This window comes from Mesoplodon mirus (genome assembly GCF_964341445.2).
Source record: "Mesoplodon mirus genome assembly, chromosome: 18".
Classification (NCBI taxonomy): domain Eukaryota; kingdom Metazoa; phylum Chordata; class Mammalia; order Artiodactyla; family Ziphiidae; genus Mesoplodon; species Mesoplodon mirus.
In genome coordinates this window covers 39,006,979-39,027,803 of record NC_138994.1, presented here as the reverse complement: position 1 = coordinate 39,027,803, position 20,825 = coordinate 39,006,979, and the positions used below count along the sequence as shown (strand labels likewise).

At 53.8% G+C, this 20,825-nt stretch overlaps 1 protein-coding gene across 1 annotated transcript; it reads right to left on the bottom strand.

The window, feature by feature from the left end:
• Positions 1 to 6,294: 6,294 nt before the first annotated feature.
• GID4 (GID complex subunit 4 homolog) lies at positions 6,295 to 20,785 on the bottom strand. Its single transcript, XM_082605347.1, has 6 exons — positions 20,352 to 20,785; positions 16,282 to 16,341; positions 11,849 to 11,956; positions 9,653 to 9,754; positions 8,306 to 8,436; positions 6,295 to 6,631 (listed from the first exon to the last, which is right to left on the bottom strand). The coding sequence occupies exons 1-6, from the start codon at positions 20,538 to 20,540 to the stop codon at positions 6,568 to 6,570; spliced, it is 654 nt and encodes a 217-aa protein (XP_082461473.1). The 5' UTR covers positions 20,541 to 20,785; the 3' UTR covers positions 6,295 to 6,567.
• Positions 20,786 to 20,825: the final 40 nt, after the last annotated feature.

Below are 20,825 nucleotides of genomic sequence, written 5' to 3'. Positions count from 1 at the left end.
ACATCTATGTCTGCGGGCTCTGTGAAGTTCAGAGAAGATGGGAGGTGAAAGCCTCTGGGAACTGGGCAGTCCAGGCAAGCGTGGAGCCCTGGCCCGGTGCAGGGGGAAGGTCCTCTAATTCCCTCTGCCCCAAGACGTGGCTCCTGGCTTTGACTGCCACCACCCTTGTGCCCACAGAGGTGTATTCACTACCGGTTTACATCTGGGGAAGTGGAAATGTCCTGGAATGAGACTCACATTTCAAGAGTCCTGGCATCTCTGCTGTTGTGTCTGCTTCACTCGCAATCCCCGGGGGTCTGTTTCTTCATAAATATTGTGAAATCAGGCCTACTCCCAGGGTCAAGGGAGAAAAACTAAATATCAAGCGTTTTCTAGGCAATGAGGCCTTTCCTGCTTGGAAGGTCTGGGTCTTCCAAACCCAAACCTGGGAAGCCAACTACCAACCTCGCGTGTTCATGTCACCCGAGGAATCTCTGAGTAAGAGTTTACAAACTTCTGAAGTGGCTGCTAGTGGAACTGTAAAATATTTGATTTGTGCATCAAAGGATACTATCAACAGAGTGAAAAGGAAACCCACGGAATGGGAGAAATATCTGCAAACTATATATTGGATAAGGGGTCAATACCCAGAATATATAAAGAAGTCATTAGTCAACAGCACCACAACAACCTGAATGGATGAAGGACTTGAGTAGACGTTTCTCCAGAGAAGATATATGGATGGCCAACAGCACGTGGAAAGATGCTCCACATCACTAGTCATTAGGGAAACGCAAATCAAAACCACAATGAGATAACGCAAATCAAAACCACAATGAGCTAACACCTCACACCCATTAGGACGGGGTGTGTCTGTGTGTGTGTGTGTATTTTATATATATATATATACACATATATATATATAGAGAGAGAGAGAGAGGGAGAACAAGTGTTGGCGAGAACACGGAGAAAGTGGAACCCTTGTGCACTGTTGCTGGGAATATAAAATGGTGCAGCCAACTATGGAAAACAGTATGCAGGTTCCTCAAAAATTAAAAATAGAATTACCATATGATCTGGCAATTCCACTTCTGAGTATGTATCCAAAAGTGAAAGTAGAGACTTGAAGAGGAATTTGTACACCCATGTTCATTATTCGCAATACCCCAAAGCTGGGAGTAACCCAAGTGTTTGCTGATGGATGAACAGATAAACAAAAGGCGGTCTATACATATAATGGAATATTATTCAGCCTTAAAAAGGAAGGAAATTCTGACACCTGTTAAGTGAAACAGGCCAGTCACAAAAGGACAAACACTGGCAATTCCACTTACATGAGGTCCCTGGAGCCGTCAGGTCCATAGAGATGGAAAGTAGAAGGGTGGGTGCCAGGGGCTGAGGGTGGGGAGTTGGTGTTTAATGGGGACTGAGCTCCACTTTGGGAAGATGGAAAAGTTCCAGAGATGATGGAGGTGATGGGTGTACAACACGATGCATGTGCTTAATGCCACTGAACTGTACACTTCAAAGTGGCTAAAATGGTAAATGTATACTGTGAATATTTTACCACAATTTAAAAAAAACCTCAGTACTTATGATAGTATGAAATAATTTGCCCACAAAACCTTTTGAGCACTTCCCTTCCCTCCCACACTTGCTCTGACTCCCACTGGCCTCTACCAGTCCGTGCAAGCCGCTCCCTCAAGGTCAGAAGTGACCTTCACGCGGCTGGAGCCCTGCTGTTCCGCGGCCCGCAGGACCCCAGCTCCCTGGCCTCCCCCACATCCTTCTGCTTCCACAGCGGATCCTCCTCCCATCCGTGAGCGCGCCCCCATCTCATGGTTTTTAACACCCTGTCTAGATGCTGACAGCTCTCCAATCCTCATCTCCAGTCCAGACCTTCCTCCTGAATTTCAGGACTGCACGGCCACCATCACTTGGAGTCTAACTTGTATCTCCCTCAGACTTAATGCGTCCAAAACTGAGCTCCATGCCCTCCCCTCAGACCCCCTCCACCGTCGGCTGCTGCGCCCGATGACCCGCTGTCCTGGGCACCAGCCAGCTGGGAGCGGCCACGCATACAGGCAGGAGCAACATCACCCCCCAGACCCGGCCGCCAGAAACCCACTGCCCGATCCTCACGGGCCCAGGGCCGCCACAGGCGGCCCAGTTAGAGCCGGACCAGCCTGTGGCCACGAGTGCCCACGGCTGGAGGGGGCAGAACCCCCCACCTGTGCCACGTGCACTGGAGATGAATGCACAGTCCAGGTGCGTCTTCCTGGAAGCCGCTGTCCATCACAGCTCGGTGCTTTCTTAGATTCTGGATTCGTCGGCTGGGCATCCGCTCACCACAGGGCCAATTACATCAACTACAGGTTCTGATTTTCTGCATCCCTGCTGACCCCCCAGAGCCAGCCCGTTTTCAGGGGAGGCAAAGGCTCCCACTCCCCCGTGTGGCTCTCCCACACACGCCACCATCCCAGAGCCCACACTGCTGCTATACCTTCTCATGCAACCGTCAAGCCACCACCCCTGGCCTCATCCTCCCAGGGCCAGGCAGCCTCATGCCCCAGGCCCGCCTGAATCACTCCAACTAGCCGGCCCTACATGGTTTGCCCCCCTCCCCCACCACCCTTCCCTCGGGAAGCCCAGGAAAGCCCAACAAAGACCGTGGTTTCCGTCTACCTTCTGCCCAAGACCTGATGCTCCCCACGCGTCCCCGCGTGGCAGGCGTGCTCCCTCCTCTTGAGAAATGTAAGTCATACAAATCTCTCCGTGTCTCCACTCCGACACCTCCATGAATCAAACGTCGGCAGTGAACAAATGAAACAGCGACCCCAACTAACACAGAGGCTGCCGGTTCTTCCAAAAGCCTCGGACCCCCCGGCCGGCTCTCGCTGTTCCACTTCCCAGGCAGCCCGCCAGCTTTACCCTCTCCAGCTCGGCAGTGGGCTCTCACCGATCTCCAGCTGCCCCTTCAGTCCCTCCACCCGGGAAGATCCTTTAAAAGCTGCAGCGGGTCCCATCCCACCTCTGCCCACACCCTCCGATGCCTCTCCTCTCTCTGAGTAAAGCCAGAGCCCCGATCCCGACAGTGACCGAAAAGGTCCCACAGGGCCCGAGGCTCCTACACACCCCATGCTGCTGTCCCCTCTGCCTGGAAGGCTCATCCCCACATGTCTGCGTGGCTCGCACCCACCTCCAGGTCTCTGCTTAATGTCACCCAACCGTCTTTTCAACCAGCGCAACCCACAGTGCCCCCCAGCCTGCTGCACCTCTGCCTGCTCTTTCCCTGTAACGCTTGTCCCTCAACACCATCTAACAGACACGGATTCTTTACTGTGTCGTTGCATGTATCCCCCTGCTGGGACATAGGCCATTCTCGGGGCCCGTCACGTGTGGACGTGTCACAAGCACCCAGGACGGCGGTCAGCACACAGCAAGCACACCTGGGGAAGGTGAGCACTGACGTGGGAGAGGCTACCACCATCCCTTCTCTTTATTTCCCGGGCTCTGAGGTTCCAGACGGGGAGGAAGTCTCACTGGCTCCGTCCACACACCAGCCAAGTACCAGGCTGGCATCTCTACCCCGACATCACCCAGCAGGTAACCCTGCTCTGCGGGCCAGCTCACAAGCCTGGAGGCCTCGCCCCTAATCACGCAGATGTCCCCCCGTGTTGGAATCCCCTGCGGGGGCCCAGAAACCTCCACAGCCACGGGGCCAGAAAGGAGGTTGGTTTCTTCTAGCAGAACCGTTTTGCTTTAGAAATAGGACAGACTCACTGCTTAAATACCTTTATTATTTTTTAAAAATTATTTGGACATTGATAGCTCTGCAAAATACTTCTCCCGTCCCAAACCCTCAAACCCTTTCCACATATACTCCCTAAAGAAACAAAATACTCACTTTTTGCCCATTCAAATCTAATTTTTTAAAACATATAAGATTCAAAATCAAATATTATTTTTCTTTCCCAGAACTTGTTAGTAATTTTAAACCACAATGCACATACTCAATGGCATTTCTTTTTAAAAATTAGCTTATCTGACTATTTATGAGAAAAAAAAATCAGTTCAAGGCCTTAGAATATAAATTCCCTGTTTCTGAAAGCAAAAGACATTGAAAAGCCCCCTTTGCTCCCCTGGAGTTTGTGCTGTGCACATCACCACAGAACCAGCAGGCAGATGGACCGTCTGCTTCACGGGAGGCATCGCTTAGTTACTGTGGGACCGCAGCTGAGACGCTGTCAAGTCTGAAAGGATGGGTGGATGGGAAGGGATGACACCAGCAGCAGTGGCGAGGCTGGGAGTGCGGGGTGGAGGGCATCTGAGCAGAGCAGGAGCTGAGTCCTGAGGGTGGGGTGGGGGAGACGGCAGGGAGTGTGCATCTGCCCTCGTTTCTTGATGATGAATACAAGAGTCAACCAAAACCACCGCACATAGAAGCAGAGCCATGTGGGTTTACAAGAAGGCCCAGGAAAGAATAACCTCGGCTGGGGATGACTGCCCGAGCTCCTTCGGGAACTAAGTCAGGGCAGATGGTCTGGGAGTTACTCAGGGGATGTGCAGACCACCCCTTCTGCATCCTCGACAGACAGGTTTGTACGAGAACCAATCTTCATCACAGGTGTGTCCCAAAGAGCTGGCAAAGGGTACCACTTCTTCATCCCCAAACACTGCTGCACTTGACCCCTGGCTCAGCAAGGAAGCCAGCCCACAACAGAGCCTGGCCCACCCGGGCAGCCGAGCAGCAGCGCCGTACAGACACCCTGCCCTGCCCACTGGAGGACACACGCGGCCCTGACAGGCTCCAGGCGGACCTCACCCTCGGCATTCTGAGTGGCACCTGAACCCTTCCAGGAGCTGGTTACGCCCTGCAGCGCTGGCCCAGGCCTTGTGCCCCCAGCTGGGATTGACCAGAGCCAGCCACTCCACTGCCTTTGGGAGTTTTAAAATCCAGAAAACATTTCTGACTCATCCCTGGAGACAGACGTGAAGCATCTCTCCACTGCAGCTACCAGGCAACTTTCCAGGGTCCCCAGGCCCTGGCCTTTCCAGGTGCATCCCTGCAGGGAGCTTCAGGACCACACAGCCCAGCGGCCCTGACACCCACCCACCACCTTCCCCAACACTTCTCCTTTAAGGCTTCTCCTGACTCAACCTCAGGAACATACAGTACGTACGTCAATAAACGAAAGTCACTTTTTGGGAATAAAAGATTGCCCCACCACGCACCTAGACGGAAGGGCTTTGTGCTTTCTTACTCCGCCCGTGGACATGCACCTCACGTTTGTTTTGCTCCCGTGGGTTAAAATACTACCTCGTTGTTAAAGCTTTCCCTCCAGTATTCTGAGCAAGTCTTGTAAAGCACCAGCAAATGCCAATCCCCCAAGTCCTGCCCACGTCTGTGTGCTACAGCGGATGCCACGCTATGAAGCTTTCTAAACACTGAAACAACACAACTGCACGCGCACAGACACACACACACTTTGGCACGTGAGCCTCGAGCCCTTTGGGAGTGCTCATGCTCCCAGCCCTCCCCCACGCCAACGCTGCTGAGCTGCGGTTTTGGGAGAGCGGCCCCTTCTGCCTCACGGGAAAGGGCGCCACGAAGCACTGCCGTTCTGAGTAGCGAAAGGAGGACGCACAAATGCTAAACTGGCCCCCGAAATGGCTCTCACGGTTAGCGCTGTGACCGACGCAATGCTGCAAAACTTCTGTACCACATGACCAGTTTCAAACGGCTGGCTGATTAAATATACATTTACAAATAGATATAGGTATAAAAACTACTAAGTCAACATTTGCTGTTTTCAATGTGAAAACGATAAAATGTAATTCTGAATAATTGTGCATTTGCCATAGGGTCCTTGTTAAAGGGACCATAAAAATAATTTTGTAATAAAATTTTTTTTTTTTTTTTTTTTTTAAGTTTAGTATTGCCCTCAAGTTCAAAAGTTTGGAGCAAACGTGCTGAGTGAGCAGGACGGGAATCTGTCCCTGCCAGGGATCTGGAAGCCTTAAATCCTGTGACCTGGACAGCAGGCCCAGGGGAGCTGCCGGCCACTGACTAGCTCAGCGTGAGCATCCCAGGGCTGGCAGTGCCCCAACCCCGCCGAGCGATCGGCCGCCTCCCTGCACAGGGCTCCGGAGGCGCACGGCTGCTGGGCTCGGCCTTCCCTTTAGCTACCAGAGTAAGCAACCAGGGGGCGGGGGGCCTGGTGGGGACCACTGAGCACCAAGGCCGAGGGGGGCCAGGGCTGGAGGGGGGCGTGGAGGAAGGGATGTGCGTCTCAGTGATACAGAAGTCAGCTGTGCAGAAGGAAAAGTGCATTTACGGTAGCTTAAAAACAGCTTAAGACCAAACTGCCACAGAGAGGGAAGAGGAACCGAGGCTGCCCTCCACCTGCCCTTGCCGGTCGGCCACACTCCTCGGATGCCGTGGGTTGACATTCATGCTTTCTGATGCGAGTCTGCTCGTGAAGAAACAGGAACACACGTTCTCCTGGTTCTGGCAGGTACACAGTTTTCTTGGCAAAGTTCTTTTTTGCCAAGTTCAGTTTATTTGGTTGCTGTCCTGGACCGCTGTCACCGGAATTCATAGATGGGCGCGCTGTGTTCTGGAACATGAGTGAGATTGAGCGACTGATACCTGTGGGGAGGAGAGGAGGGTGGTGGGGGGATCGTTAGAACATCCTGCAAACCAGCACAGGGTGTGGAACCTGCCCCATCGGCGCCCGCAGAGCCCACGCCCAGATGAAACGCAAGCTCATCTCAGACTTCGTCAGGGGAACTGAGCTTGGCCTTGTTTCCATTTCTCTGGTTAATCCTCCTGAACTACGCAGAAAACCTGCTGTTTGTAGGCCCGGTTCCAATCCTGAAGCAACGACAGGCTGCTCGGGAAACGAGAGGCCAAGTCCTCTGGGGGAGGGTGCAGACCAGGCCCTCCACCCCTCCCCACCGCCCTGCTTCCCTCCAAAGCCGTGCGATCTGCAGAGCACGGATCCGGGGAGCTTGGGATCGATGACGTCACAGCCACCACCCCCAACCTTCGCGACTTCATCTTCCTTCTCCCTAGACACGGCTGTTAGAGCATCCGAGGGCTCTGCAGGGTGTGCGCCCCCATGACGGGTGCTCCGAGGAGGGAAGCAGATGAAGGATAAACAGGGCGGGACAGTCCCCGTTCGGGGACGCTCAGTGTGTCGGCTTCCCCCGCCCACCCGGTCCTTTTTTTTTTTTTTTTTTTTTTGCGGTACGTGGGCCTCTCACTGTTGTGGCCTCTCCCGTTGCGGAGCACAGGCTCCAGACGCGCAGGCTCAGCGGCCACGGCTCACGGGCCCAACCGCTCCGCGGCCTGTGGGATCTTCCCGGACCGGGGCACAAACCTGTGTCCCCTGCATCGGCAGGCGGACTCAACCACCGCGCCAGCAGGGAAGCCTAAGCAGTTTATCTCTTACCCAAAACATCAAGAAGAAGGGACGATGGGGATTTCCCTGGTGGTGCAGTGGTTAAGAATCCGCCTGCCAATGCAGGGGACACGGGTTTGTGCCCCGGTCCGGGAAGATCCCACATGCTGCGGAGCGGCTGGGCCCGTGAGCCGTGGCCGCTGAGCCTGTGCGTCCAGAGCCTGTGCTCTGCAGCGGGAGAGGCCACAACAGTGAGAGGCCCGCGAACCCCCCCCAAAAAAGAAACTCATTTGAAAGCTGAACAGGTGTTGACACCGCAACGATGGCTGCTCCCACAGAGGCTGGGGCTGCATGGAGCCCCGGGCACTCGGTTGTCGCTGGGTAGCCCCATGCAGCATCCCGCAGGAGCCTTCAAAGTGTGCAAAAGTCGCAAGGAAATAATTTCCACATTCAGAGAGGAAATCAGGTATTTCATGATACTGTCTGCCCCTCAGAGATAACGGGGCACTTACAAAAGCTCAAGGAGCCACGAGAAGGCCCGCAAAGGTGGCAAACGCCAGCCCTGGGGTGGCACGCAGCCGTTACCGTGGCAGAGGCCCAGGGCAGGGCCGACCGTGCCCGTGAGTGCTGGTCACCGGCCGGCACCAGGCGGGAGCGTGAGCACAAAATTAAAAAGGCCACTGACAGCCAAGTTCCCACTGTCCACAGCGGGGTCTAACACTTTAGTTACTGATTAAATTGGGGAGGAGTAAATACAAGACCTACAAGATTGAGATAGACATAGCTGAAAATATTTGCTGCTTAAAAGCGTTTGGCTATGAGTTCCTGTACCCAGAACTTCATTTTTTTACCTCGTTTACACTGCCCTGTGGACGGAAGTGAGCCCCTCAAGAAATGAGGCCTCGGCGGCTGGTCCTTACCATTCCGAGCTCCTGTGGTAATAGTAGCCCTCTATAGAGGCTGCTGACTTCTGGAAGCAGATGTAGTAAAAGCCGGCAAAGGAAGCACCGCTGATGTCCTTGATCGTGTGGTCCGGGACCAGGAACTGCTCCTGCACGTGGATGGGGATGGAGGGTCAGCGCCGGGGCTCCGGCCCCCCAGGCCTCCCTGCCCCCCTGCAGGTGGCTTGCTAGGCAACTGTGAACCCCCGAGCCACCCGCATGTTCAACGTACAAACATGGCTACCACGTGTCGAGGTCACCGGGGTCAGAGCCAAGAGTGGGCGCCGCGGTGCCCACGCCTCGAGAGTGCGTCAAAACCTTCCCACCCCTGAGCCGCCGACTCACGCTTCTGCTGCACCTCAGGAGCCGTCGCTACTATCCCGGTCACCTTGAGAGCCGAGGGTCACGTCTATGGCCCGGGCCTCACCCCGAGGGCAGGTGGAGCTCGCTCGCCCTGGGGATCCCCCCATCAGCAGCGGTCAGAACGGTGCTGCCCTCCTCAGAACCCGGGTGGAGCCAGTCCCCTGGGGGGCGAGGTCAGGGCCCCCGGGAGGCCTAGGCAGCCCACAGGGGAATCTCCCTGCGTGAGAAACTCTTGGAGACCAAGCAACTCTCCTTCCCTTTCCCCAGGCTCTGAAATTGTAGTTTTTCAAATTAATTTTAAAGTGGAGCCTCACCCGACGCTTCCTTTAGTGGGTTGTTTAGTTGGCCGGCTGTGGGGTGGGACTCAGGTTTTCCCCCGGCACCTGCCTGTCTACTGCCAGGGCCAAGCCCCCGCCCCAATTCTCACCACAGAAACACAGACAGGGAATGAAGGTGCTACAGGATTCGTCTGTAGGAAAGCCGGCGAGATTTCACCATAAAGCGGCTTTTTCCCTACAGGTTGGGGGTGAGGGGTTGGAGGTGGGTGTAGGTTCTCGAAGTGATTTCACACACTCGCCTCCTGAATTCAGTACCCTGTGGCTCTAACCCAGGAAACACCAAAGGGGGCACCAGAGCCAACCTAGCGAGCCCGGCCCGATGGGGTTCTCAAGGGCTGGGGGAAAACCCAAATTCTGTCCCCGGCCCCGTGTTTCCTGAGCTGGAGGGACCGGGGGCACCATGACGGTGCCTGGGCGAGGTCACTTAGGGGCTGAGACGATGGGGGTCTCCCGAGTACACAGGACACTTGGGATGACCCGGCCTGCAGGGTCGCCGGAGAGAACAAAGGGAGAGGACACAAGTGGAGGGTCCCGCCCGGAGCTGTCCCTGCTCCACACGGAGAGTGAGCATGGGCCTGGGGCCCAGGGGCCACACCACAGGCCCAGCACAGCCAGGCAGCCTTACCTTCCACCTCATGAAGACATAGTCCCCATTCTTCAGCTCTTCGTAATCAAAGTCGTCTGAATTAAACGATTTTGCATACTGATAAAAAGCCAGAAACTTGCCCTGAAAGCCAAAAGCAGAGCATGAGAATGAGGGACAGAGGGGGTGGCGGGTGTGCTGGGCCGGTGCAGTGGTCCCTCCAGGGCGAGGCAGCGGCTGGTGGGCAGGGAGCGTCTGGTCACCCCACGCACTGGGGCCTGGACCCTGGGGCAGACACCCAGACCCTATGCCTGCCTAGTTAACGCGCCCTGGAAAGGCCGCCGAATGGGGATGGATGTAACCCCGGGCCTTCTCTCACACCTTACCCCAGACAGACGCAGCCGGACGATCAGGGACAGGGTCTCCGTACATCAACCAACGAAGGCAAAGACTCAGGCTGAACCAGCCTGTAGTGCCAGGGTTGGGGGGGGTTAGTAAAGTGGGGTCCCCTGACAACGCAGTGGCCTGGCGGCTTGGGGCCAGCTAGTTGAGACCAGAAACAAGTAACACTTGGTTACGGCAACAAAGTTGTACCTTATGATCATGATTTTCTTTAAAAAAAAAAAAAATAAATGAAGTACATATACTCAAAAGAGATTTAGGAAAAGGTTAACCCCTGCTTTAGCTTTAGGTGTGTGCCATCATAAATGTTTTGCTTTTGTTTTTTCCAAATATTTAAAAATAAGTATGTATTAATTCTATAAAAAGCCTCCTGAATAAGAAGTTAAGACAGAGAGGTGTTAAGTCATAGAATCTGTCACACAGATATTTTTATTTTAAGTAGATTATGTGTGATGAATCTTTATGATAATCACCATAATCTTTTATCACTTTATCATAATACCCACTTCAAATCTCATTCAGGAAAACTCGAGGGTGAACTACAGTGTCCTGATCCCAGTGTGCAGTAGACATCGTGGCTCCCCAACAGACAGAGGGGCACTCAGAGCCCTTGGGGCCCACGTGGGAGTCTGGGAATCCCATGTGGGGGGAGGGCATCGGGAAACCCTGAGTCCCGCGAAGGCAGCCAGCGCTCCTGGAGGGAAACCGTGCAGACGCCCGACCTCGCACTCCCAGCAGGCCGGGGCCCAGGGTGGCCTTCCCGGCCCCTCTTTCACTCAACATAGTTCAACCCAGCATAGGAAGGCCGGAGGCCGGGTGTCTCCAGCTCTAACAAAAGGCAACGGGAAGTTCGGGCTGCTCTCCAGGCTGCAGCCAACCAGCCTCAAACTGAGTTTTCATTGGGCCTCAAAAACCTTGCTTTTCGCAGGACCAATTTGAAATGGAAAACAAAGTTGGAAGGAAGACAGGCCGTGTGCTGGCTGGGCTGTGCAGGAGAGGGGGGTGCCGGGTGGGGAGAGCCGGCCAGGGCGGGGCCTGACGGCTCCCAGGGGTGCTCCCCGACAGTGGCACCTTCCAGGCTCCCCAACTTCCAGACGCTCGGCTCCCGTTCGTACTCTCCTATTAGAAACACAGGTGGCCGTCTACCTCAGCGTCTGCTTGCTACAAGAGCCAAAACATGTATTTAAAATTTAAAAGCTCAAGTTTAAATTCAATCAAAACTCAGCATTTGATAGATGTTTCTTTCCTAACTCAAGTATGAGAAAGCAGCTCACCTACAAGGACGCTGACTCAGAGTGTCTGCAGGAGGGGCCCCCTGGGAGGCCCTGGGCCCGGAAGCAGGAGCGCGCGTACGCAGCCAGGAGTGGTGGCGGGGACAGTGAGTTGCTCTGGAATCTTCACTACTGACACCTCATCCTGGGTGGTTTAGGGGTGAGCGCACTGGACTTCCTCGGTGTGAAACCAAAGTTCATCCTCGCCACAGCCAGCTAAGCCAAAAGGCTCTAACGACCAGCTGAGAAATGGGTTTTTAAAGACACAAGACTTGCGTGGTCCTGGTGAAAAGGCTCGAGGAGGAGCTCTGAGCTGTCTTGAGGAGCTCACAGCTGCGAGCACACACCCGGGCTTGATAGGTGAGGGCGTTTCCAGGGGCGGAGCGGCCCTGAGGTCCTGCCCATGAGGGGGAACCCGCACCTCCGCCCCAGGCCCACCCTAAAGGCAGAGGCTGTCAGGGACGGTTCGCAGGCTTCCCCAGAGCAGAGGTGGGGAGAAAGGAACAGTGGCTGGAGAGGGATGGTGCCACAAGCCCCCGGGGGCCCAGAGCAGAGGGGCACTCACCCAGTGCTTCCGGTCAACATCCTCATCTGCATCCCACTTTCGGGTTAAGAAAGGGTGCTTTTTGCTGATTATTTCTCCTTCAAAGAAGGTCGTGAGGGTTGGATACTCCTATGGTAAGAACCCAAATGTCAAACACGATGTCAAACAGGGGTTGTAACCTTTCACAAAGGAAAAAACCAACCTTGCTGTAATTTCTCCCCAAAACTTTGCAGAAATGACCACACTGCTGAGCAACCACCCAGACCAGCGATGCCCACGGCCGTGGAGGGAGCCTGAAGTGAAGGGGCTGGGGGGAGGGGGTCTGTTGGATTCCAGGGCCTTTGCCAGAAGCAGAGAACCCTTCTTTGGCGCACTTGTTAAGTGTTGATGGCTCAGAAAAGATATTTGGACAGGTTATTTCTGAATACAAAGCAGATGGTAACTTGATAGGTTTTACTTTCCAAGGCGAATACCCACAGAGGCTCCAAAATCAAGCTCCATCTCCCTCGTGCCACAGCCCAGCCACTGCTTCTCAAACTGGCTCAGCCTCTTATGCCAACTCTTCAGGTTTGGGGGGCAGGGGGAGGTTGGTAGAATACCTTCATGTATTAGGCATGCATATAATTCTATTGCATGAACTAAGACAGCTTATACGATGGGAAACATTGATAAATCACGTCTGCTCTGGGAAGTCACAACCGCTGGAAAAATAAGCCGTCATCCTGATTGGGTGCTTGGAATACTCCAGGCAACCTTGCTACTTGTTCCTCTGATGGTAAGGAAGCACCAAGAAGTGTACTGTTTCTCTGCATTTCTAGAAACCAGCCAACCCACCTGCCAGGTGGCCCCTCAGCACCACCCACCCGGCCCAGGTACCTCCCGAGGGTGCGGTGAAGACCCACCGCCTGGCAGAGCAAGGGTCACTGCCCTAAAATCCTGGGACCACAGAGGTCCCGCTTTCTTCTTCTCACCCCACGTAAGCCCCTCTCAATCGGCATCAAACTTAACTACCCGTTTAAAACAAATCTGTTCCCATGGCTTTGCCACTTCTCCTGGCTCGCCTGCCACGTGGACCAGGGCTTCCAGAAAGGCCATGGCTGCTTTACCGCACCCACCCAGGCAGCCTGTCCTCGTAGCAGTGAGCTCGAAACTCTACAGATTTGCCACCCCCCCGAAACCGCAGCCCTTACCCCAACACTGGTGCTGGGTTCCTCAAACAGATATTTATAGATACAGAGTGAAGAGATTAAAGAGGAGATAAGTTCCTAAGTGGAAACCTGATTTTTTTTTTTTTTTTTTTTTTTTGTGGTATGCGGGCCTCTCACTGCTATGGCTTCTCCCGTTGTGGAGCACAGGTCCGGACGCGCAGGCTCAGCGGCCATGGCTCACGGGCCCAGCCGCTCCGCAGCACGTGGGATCTTCCCGGACCGGGGCACGAACCCGTGTCCCCTGCATCGGCAGGCAGACTCTCAAACACTGCGCCACCAGGGAAGCCCGGAAACCTGATTTTTAAAGGTATAAACCAAACTATACTCATCCGTTTTAGGAAGGACTGCTAAGGGAAAAAGTTCTGTGTAAGCTGACAGCAGACTTGAGATGTTAAATAAAAAGATATAGACGGTATAGTGACTTCCTGAGTTTTATCAAGACTTCCCTAAAATAGAAAGATAAATGATCAAGTCCTCCTATTATAACACAAAGAACATACTTATGTTCAAGTCACGAGTTTTCCTAAAAAGTGATTCTGCCCCGACTTCTCTCTAAAATGTTTCAGGCAATCTACCAGGGTGACCACAAGGTACCCACAAACTTCCAAAATTAAATAAAATAAACACCTAATGAATGAGAGTCATGTGCACAGAAGGAACCAAAAAGACAAAGCCTCTCACAGGGCAGGCAAGGACGTTCAAGCCCTGACTACAGTCGGGGGGGGGGGGGGTGGTCACAAAGGGGGTGGGTGTGGCCAGCACCCCCGGGGGGTGGGCTCCTTGCGCCAGGTCCCACTGCCCTCACTGACTCCAGGCTTACCTACCTGGAGGTGGCTCCAGCTTTCCGTGAAGACCTGCCTTCTGGTGGGGGGTCAACGTTTGACTGGCCAGTAAGTCAGCAAGAACTTCTGAAACCAGCAGTAAAAGAGCACCTGTGGCTCTGGATAGTGTGACCAGCTCCCTGGTTCAGCCTCGAGAGCATCCAAAACTGTCTGGAGAGTGCGTGGCAGGCCTGACCATGACACCCCCAGGCTGGGCTCCCAGGCCGGGTGCCAGCCGCCTCCGCTGGGCCTCCCCAGGGATGCCCCTCTCCCTGCGGGCGGCTGGCTCGGGACTGCAAAGAGAATGTTATTTGACACCCATTCTCACAATTCTGGGATTTAATTTCCACAAGGCACACAAACTTCAAAAACTGTACTTATTTGTGAATGTAAGGCAGATAAGAGGCAATTTATCTCCAGTGTAACAGTGAATTTTCCCTATTTCTCGTACAGACGAGGAAGAACATGACTATGACCCAAACCGTTCAGTTACATTAAAGTAAATCACCTATTTGCTTTTTCGACAACTATAAATGGAAAAGCAAACAAAAATGGTTAACTGTGTTTTATAACAGGTGTAAAACCATTCAAAGAATCGTCACCCTTTTCTGCATTTTACCAATTATCCACAGTGACCATGTACTAGATTTGTAACTTAAAAAACTGTTAGATAGTTGTACAATGCTGTGACTATACTGAAAGCTAACACGTTGTACACTTTTTTTTTTTTTGGCCGCGTGTTGCGGGATCTTAGTTCCCCAACCAGGGATGGAACCCGTGCCCCCTGCAGTGGAAGCGCGGAGCCCTAACCACTCGATTGCCAGGGAGGTCCTAGATTGCACATTGTAAATGGGTGAATGTATGCTATGTGAAATATATCTCAGTAAAGGGACTGAGATATAAAAAGTTATTAAAAAAGATGAATTCACAGACTCCTGACGTTCGGGCAGGACGAAGGGCCTCAGGAAACACAGCCCTCCTCTAGTAAAAGGCGGCTTCAGGCGGGAAGGGCCGGGCCCAGGGAAGGGCCAAGCCAGCACCCCGTCCCCTCAGAGGAGCCTGGCTGTAGGTGGCTCGGGGGTGCTTCCCTTCATTAGCGCCACCTGCTTCCAGTGGGACGTCCACAGCATTTCCGTACACGGTTTGTGGATTTTTAATCCTACTTAACCATTTCCACAAAGCTTCCTGTGACCATTTGGAATCGGTGTCCACATCCCACGTCACAGATTTTGCTGGTTTCCTTATGAAGTTAAATGTTTGTGTTCTGCGCTCAGCAAATGTGTTTGGCCACCTAAGAGCTGAGCATATTCTGTTTCCTGTGTGTCTTCTACTAGCACAAACCCACGGGTGAGAACCCTTCCTTGTGCTGTCATTTTCTACCCCTACTTGATTGGATATGTTTTCTAGAGGAGGGAAGAGATACCTTTTTGTCTCAACAACACATTTCACAGGAGATTCTCAGACTCCCGGTGGGGAAGTAGGAGAACAGGAGGAACGGGGGCGACGGAAACAAGTGTTTCCAGACCGAGGAGGACCAGCCCTGTCAGGTCCCTCGGAGCCTCCCACTCACTGAGCCTGCGTCTTCCCCGGGAGACAGAGCAGGCACCTGGAGCTCTCACCTCGCAGATGAGGAAACGGGAATGGACAGAGGTGACAGTCGTGGGGCCAGAAGAGGCGGTGCGAGGATGCCCACCAGCCCCTGCGCACAGCGCTGCCGAACGCCGCGGCCCCTAACCCTTGGCCAGGCGGCGCCAGGCCCTCCTCCTGCCCGCTCACCAGCGGGAAAAGAAAGCACACTCTCTCTTGCCTCCGATATTCCCAGGAGTTCTGAGGTTTAAGGTGGTTCAAAGAAAGGAAAACACCTACGTTTTCGAACTGCGAAGACCTCAGTCCTCGGAGGAATGATGCTCGCCCAGAGGCTGAAACTGACTGTGACGGCTATGTTCTTACTATGTTTGTTCTCCTCAAAAAGGATTAAAGTGGGCTTCCCTGGTGGCGCAGTGGTTGAGAGTCCGCCTGCCGATGCAGGGGAAACGGGTTTGTGCCCCGGTCTGGGAAGATCCCACATGCCGCGGAGCGGCTGGGCCCATGAGCCATGGCCGCTGGGCCTGTGCGTCCGGAGCCTGTGCTCCGCAACGGGAGAGGCCACAACAGTGAGAGGCCCACATACCACAAAAAAAAAAAAAAAAAAAAGAATTAAAGTAAAATCAGTAGCATTGGGCACATGGTGACCTGTTTATAAACGTCAACGGTCTGTGAGTCCGCGTGCTTTGCAACAGGACACGTCCAAACTGCCTGCTCTACGCTCCCCCTGCAAGAACCACACTTAGAAATGGGGCTCCTGAATCAGGCCTGAGGAGTCAAGGTTGCTGGCCCTTCAGGACCGAGGCCCGCTCCAGCTCCTGCCCGTGGGAGGGGCGCTTACCTCAGTAAGTCCTTTGATCTTCAGATACCCACAGAGGTATGAGTTCCCCGTGTCCACGTGCTGAAAAGACACACACAGCCTCGTTACCAATGGAGGGTCCAGCAGGAGACAGCAGGAGCACGGCCGGCAGGCAGAGGCCCCTTCGAGGGCAGGGCGGCAGGCGGGTGGGGGGCGAGAGAGCCTGGAGGCCGGCACGCCCAGCGCAGCCCGGGGCTCACAGGTCCTGTGGCACGCTAAGTGTTCAACATTGAGTGAGGCCTCATTTAAGAAACTAGGAACATTTTGTGGCATTTATCAGATCTGGGGACTCAACTACTTCCAATACACCATGAGTCAAACACACCAAGGCAGTGCTTAAAAGCTGCAGTGAACTCAGCCAGCCAGATGAGGTCAGCACCAAAGCAAGCGCGCTTCAACGAAGCTGGGGCGGTCCCACGGTCCGGTGTTGGGGACAACGGTCTCCACCTGAAAACGACCACAGCCCTGCAAACGTCCTCACCTGCTGACCTGGGCATCGGACAGCATCGAGCAGCTGATCCGAACTCACAGGGGTCAGTAAAAAAGTTGTGTTAAAAGACACACAGCTCTAACCCAAGGCCTTAAGTTTCAAGGATGCAATTCTCACTGAATTTCAATATAGTTTGGGGTTTCACAGCTGCCAGAAAGGGTATCAGGTGGCAAGGATACTTGCTAATAAGATTAAAAACTGCACTGTAAATTGGCTAACATTTTGCATGGATTATCACCTGCTCAAGAATCAGAATTTCATTCTGGCCTCCATCCAAGCATGTGTCTCTCCCTTTCTGCCCAAATTGATCTTGATCTCAAACCCACGATAGCGCAGAGAGCTTCAACTGAACAACGGGCCGGCATCTCAACGAGAAAGATAACAAGGCAAACGCTCAGGAAGAAGGTCGTGCAGCACAGCTGTGCCCAACAGCTGCTCTTTTTAATATGCCTTCCACAGTGACCTGGCCTTCACTTCACTCTTAGTTTCTTGGATGGCAGAGGAGAAAGAGAGCAATCACAGTAACAAAACAACAACAACAAAAAGAGCAGTCAGAATCTTACAAACGTTTGAGGAACTCTTTAAACTGGAATTTCCAAAAAAAAAAAGGCACTCCAGAAGCACATGAAAAGAGGCCCAATGTTGTTAGTCGTCCCGGAAGTTCAAATCAAAACCACAATGAGATACCACCTCACACCCACTAGGATGGCTGCAATCAAAAAGAGGGACAATAACAAGTGTTGACGAGGATATGGAGAAACTGGAGCCTCAGACGCTGCTGGTGGGAATGCAAAATGATGCAGCCACTTTGGAAATCAGTCTCAAATGTTAAACAAATAATTACCATATGACCCAGTATTCCACTGGTAGGGAGACATCAGGAGAAAGGAAGACGTATGTCCACATAAGAACTTGTACGTGAATGCTCACAGCAGTGTGTTCATAATAGCCCCAGAGTGGAAAAAATCCAAATACTCGTGGACGGATCAATGGATAAACAAAATGCTGTAGATCCACACAGGGGACTATTAGGCAACGATAAAAAGTCAGGAAGCACTGACACCTGCTATGATGTGGGTGAACCTTGAAACGCTGTGCTCAATGGAAGAAGCTAGACACGAAAGGTCACATTATTGTATGACTCCATTTACATGAAAAGTCCAGAATAAGCAAATCTTAGGTGAAAAAAAAAAATAGGGGTTGCCTAGGGTTGGAGGGGCATGACAGCTAAGGGTTCTTTTGGGGATGATGAAGACGTTCTAAAATTAGATTGCAGTGACGGTTACACAACTTTGTGACTACACTAAAACACTACTGAATTGTACACCTTAAGTGTGTGAATTGTGTCAACAGGTGCATAGTATCTCAGTAAAGCTGTTACGAAAAACAGAAAGAAAACAGGAAATAAATAAAGTTACAAAAAGCATTAAGTATTCTAAGAAGGTTGAGCCCAAGAACCCAGTCCTGGCTGAAAAACCAGATGATGGAGCTATTCACACGCCACTGTCTCCACGACGGACAAGCCACTCACCAGTCCGGATACAGCGCAGCATTCCTGGGTGAGACCGCTGCCCACACCATCAGACGGCCCACTCCAAGGGGCCTCCAGCCACCAGCCAGGTCCTCCACTCGGGCCGCCCTGGGACCTACCAGTCGTGCACCAACTCAATCCCCACTCCCAAAGGCTCACAAGGAAGTTGGCACCTGACAGGAATTCCGAAACAACACACTAAGGAAAGGGAGGGGAGCTGCTGCAGTAACCAAGGTGAACTTCTCTTTTGACACTTGGCTACCCTGCCACTTGTCCCCGACCCCATCCTAAACCATCAAACTCAACAAAGGGCACAAGTTCAAGATCATTGAAAACATGATCCTCACCAGGGATCTCACTTCTAGAATTTTATGATTAGCTGCAAAAAGTAAAAAAGCCTGTAACTTCCTACTAAACTCTCACATTTGAAGCAAAAGAGAAGGGGGATTGCCACATTAGGCATCTCATTATGAAGACTGAAATAACTCAGCCACGGTACTTTTTTTTTTTTTTTTGGCCGTACCTTGCAGCTTGCCGGATCTCAGTTCCCTGACCAGGGACTGAACCTGGGCCATGACAGTGAAAGCACCGAATCCTAACCACTGGACCGCCAGGGAACTCTTATTTTTTTCAATTACAATAAATATCGTGGCTCATGATAGATATTTAAGTTTATAGACCAAAGACACAACACGGAAATGGAGTTCTCCCAGTCAAAAGAAATTATCTATTCCCACAAAGCAGTAAGAAAAAAGAGACTGATGAATGCTCTGCAGTTAGTGGAAAGAAAACGCATCCACAGCTGTTTTCTGGGTGGGAGAACTACTTGCTCAGGAAAGAGGCTGTTTAAGATTTAAAATTATTAAAGGGCAAAGGGCAAGCATAAGGAAAAGACACTTGCTACGTTCTGTCCTCACACAAGACCTCAAAGCTTCTGGAAAGCCTTTCAATAGGACAGATGTTTGGGGGGGCTTTTCAGACTAAGGACAAAGGGGCAAAGGGAGGAGGAGGTGGGTCCTGATGCAGGTCTGGGCAGCTAGAGAGGAGGAACAATTTTCTAGGAGGGAGAGAAAAAGGAGTATCAACCACTGCCAATCTCCTTGGGCTGGGAAGAAATGTCAAGTGTGCTCCCATTTGCATGAGAGGGGTGAGGTGCAGGAAAGGGCCGGGACAGGTGAAGCTGCAGTTCCAAAGCCATTAGGGGCTGGCAGCAGGTTCTCAGAAATCCAGGTCAAATGGGGGGAGGTGGGTGGACACGGGAAGGAAATACCGTATGAGAAATAAAGCGGGTGAGTTACATTTCCCAGTACATGGGTATCAGAGACTGGGAGGAAGCCCGGGCCATGTCGATCAAAGTTAAGAACACTAAAGAGGGTCCCCTGGAGGAGCCAGGAAGGAGGAGAACAGAGGTGTAGGACAGGGAGACCTGCGCAGACAGGCCAGGGAGACCGGGAGTAGCCTGGAAGTGGCCAGAGGGCAGGGGTAGGGAGTACGAGAAGCCTGGGCCAGGAAGAGACTAGGGGTTGGGGGGCAAGGAGGCCAGCTTCTTAACAGACGATGAGGAGCCCACCCAGGATGAGGGCCCGGCCTGGGGGGTGGGGCAGGAATCAGGGTGGGCTGGGGGCTCTCAAGCTCAGGGGCTAATGGAGGGAGAGGGCTGAGGAAGTCCCCCAAGGAGGAAACCCCAGGAGAAGGAGGCGGGCCCTAGAGCCTGGACTTCCTGGGACCGAGGAAAACGAAAGGGGCAGCAGGCACGTCTCAGGCCTGGGAGGGTCCCGAGTCAAGGGGAACCACTGGAGAGCTCTTCGGGGTCCGAGAAAGGCTAGAAGGAAGGCTGGTCCTGGGGCGACAGGCCACGGGGAGGCAGGGCCGGGTCTGAGGCCGCCGGTCCCCGGCTCCGGCCCGCAGAGTTGGGGCGCGCCGGAGTCTCCCGGCAGGCCCGGGCAGGAGGCCCGTCCGCGGCCGCGGGCTTGAGGGGGCGGCGGCGCGGCCCGCCAGTGGGCGCCGCGAGAGGCCCGGCAGCCGGCTCACCTGCAGCACCACCTCCACGTCGTACGAGTTACCCTTGCTCTTCTGGTGGCCGCGGAACTTAGAGCCGCTGTAGAGCAGGCTGGTGGCCACACCGGGCTGCTGCGTGTTGATGGGCGGCGGCGGGATGAGCGAGGCGGCGGAGGCGGCCGAGGCACCGGCCGGCGGGGGACACTCGGTGCGAACCGGCATCGCGGGGTCCCCCGGAGCCAGGGCTGGGGGAAGGGGAGGAACCGCCGCCGAGCGGGAGCCGAGGAGGGTGGCCGGGGGTAAGGCCGGCGCGCGCGTGGGGCGAGAGGGGTCCACCCACCGGCCGCCTGCGGACCGACCGCTCCGGCCGCCACCGGGACCCCGGGACCTGCGAGCAGGGCCTCCGGGTGCTAAGCGAGCCCCCTCCTCGCCTGCGCTCGCACACACACCCCTTCCGATTGGCTCCTGCGCGCCGGGGGGCGGGAGCAGGCTAGTGCGGCGCTTCTG

What these genes read in the sequence shown, in the direction of transcription:
- GID4 (XM_082605347.1), bottom strand. Translation starts at nt 20,540, where the DNA reads ATGCCGGTTCGCACCGAGTGTCCCCCGCCGGCCGGTGCCTCGGCCGCC. An exon ending in ATGTTGACCGGAAGCACTGG is followed by an intron (nt 9,755 to 11,848) that starts GTGAGTGCCCCT and finishes TTTGGCTTTCAG; the next exon opens with GGCAAGTTTCTGGCTTTTTA. An exon ending in ATGTCTTCATGAGGTGGAAG is followed by an intron (nt 8,437 to 9,652) that starts GTAAGGCTGCCT and finishes ATCCACGTGCAG; the next exon opens with GAGCAGTTCCTGGTCCCGGA.